General features: G+C 41.8%; 1 protein-coding gene across 1 annotated transcript in view; it reads left to right on the top strand.

The window, feature by feature from the left end:
- The window catches only part of DOCK4 (dedicator of cytokinesis 4), a 198,090-nt gene that overhangs the window by 184,002 nt on the left and 12,833 nt on the right, over positions 1 to 1,255 (top strand). Inside the window, exon 42 of the mRNA XM_014547168.1 lies at positions 1,030 to 1,113. Coding sequence (XP_014402654.1) covers positions 1,030 to 1,113 — 84 coding nt within the window. The remainder of the gene's footprint in view (positions 1 to 1,029; positions 1,114 to 1,255) is intronic.

The following is a 1,255-nucleotide window of genomic DNA, read 5'->3' as shown; positions in this document are numbered from 1 at the left end:
TACAGGGAGATATTAGAATAAGTTTAATCAATTTATCAGTCATTGTGTTTATCAATGTTTTTATATCATGTTTTGTTGTTTTTATATCATATTTGTGTTGTTTTTATATGTCTGTGTTGTTATGTTATTATTTATTAATCAATTTATTATTTTCATATACATTTTATTGATTTTCTTTAATCTCTGGCACTTCTATTATAGAGAAAGGGTGAATAGTGATATTAAAATATTTCTTCTAATTAATTTCCTTTCAATGTGCTAGAACCCATGCACCGGGCCACTAGTATATATATAAATTTTTTTTAAAAAAGAGGTGAGGTTTAGGGATTGTTGTTTGAAAATTTTCAGAGGTGATTTCTCAGCGTTTTGGGAGTCTTTGTTCAAAATATGCACGCATGTCAGCCTGCTAGCACGGGCTGCTGTTGGCACGGAGGCTGTTGTTGGGCAGAGCAAGCACATCATTTGTGAGGCATGATCCCTCCATGTCCCCGTGTGATATTTTGAGGATAAAAGTGTGTGTTCTTGGACGAATAAAAGTAGTGAGGGCATGTTTAACAGATGTCTACCTAAAATCATTGCCCTGAGCAAGGAGGCTCATGGCATAGAGAAGTGCGATCTTGTCTAGGAGATGCCTTAAGTCGACTGTGTACCTGCCCTCTTAGTTCTCAACAGGAAGGCACAATCGCTTGGAAGCGGAAGCCAGCGCCTTGATCACACTGAACCTAAGGCAACTGATTTAAGAGTGTGATGCCATAAAGCTAATTCATTTGGCTTTGCTGTTGGTTTGTTTTATCAAAAATACTTACACAATCTCTGATCTTCCTCAGATGGTCCGTTCCTTATATTTCCATTCTGACCAGCCGCCCACACTAGGCATCCCTCCACCTGCTCCCCAAGCAGGGTCTACAGTGGTGTCCTGGTTCACGGCAGTGCTGTTTCTTTAAAGGGACCAGGGCATTCACAACAACAGGGCCTCTCCCTCCCTTTGTAACTCTCCCGAAGTACACTGATTATTCCTCCTCTCCCTAGGCATTCTTTGTCAAGGAGTATATCTTAAGTCACCCTGAAGACGGAGAGAAAATTGCCCGGTTACAAGAGCTGATGCTTGAGCAGGTAAGGAAGAAGCGTGGCTGGGCTGAGAAGGGGCGTGGCCAGGCCAGGGCTGCAAGGGGCAAATGACAGCTGCTACTCAACTCAAAGGAATGAAGCGCTGTTGATAGTTGAACAAAGGAAACTTGAAGGTTTATGTTCCTCT

Source organism: Myotis brandtii, unplaced genomic scaffold (assembly GCF_000412655.1).
Source record: "Myotis brandtii unplaced genomic scaffold, ASM41265v1 scaffold466, whole genome shotgun sequence".
NCBI lineage: Eukaryota > Metazoa > Chordata > Mammalia > Chiroptera > Vespertilionidae > Myotis > Myotis brandtii.
This window is presented reverse-complemented; position numbering and strand designations above follow the sequence as displayed.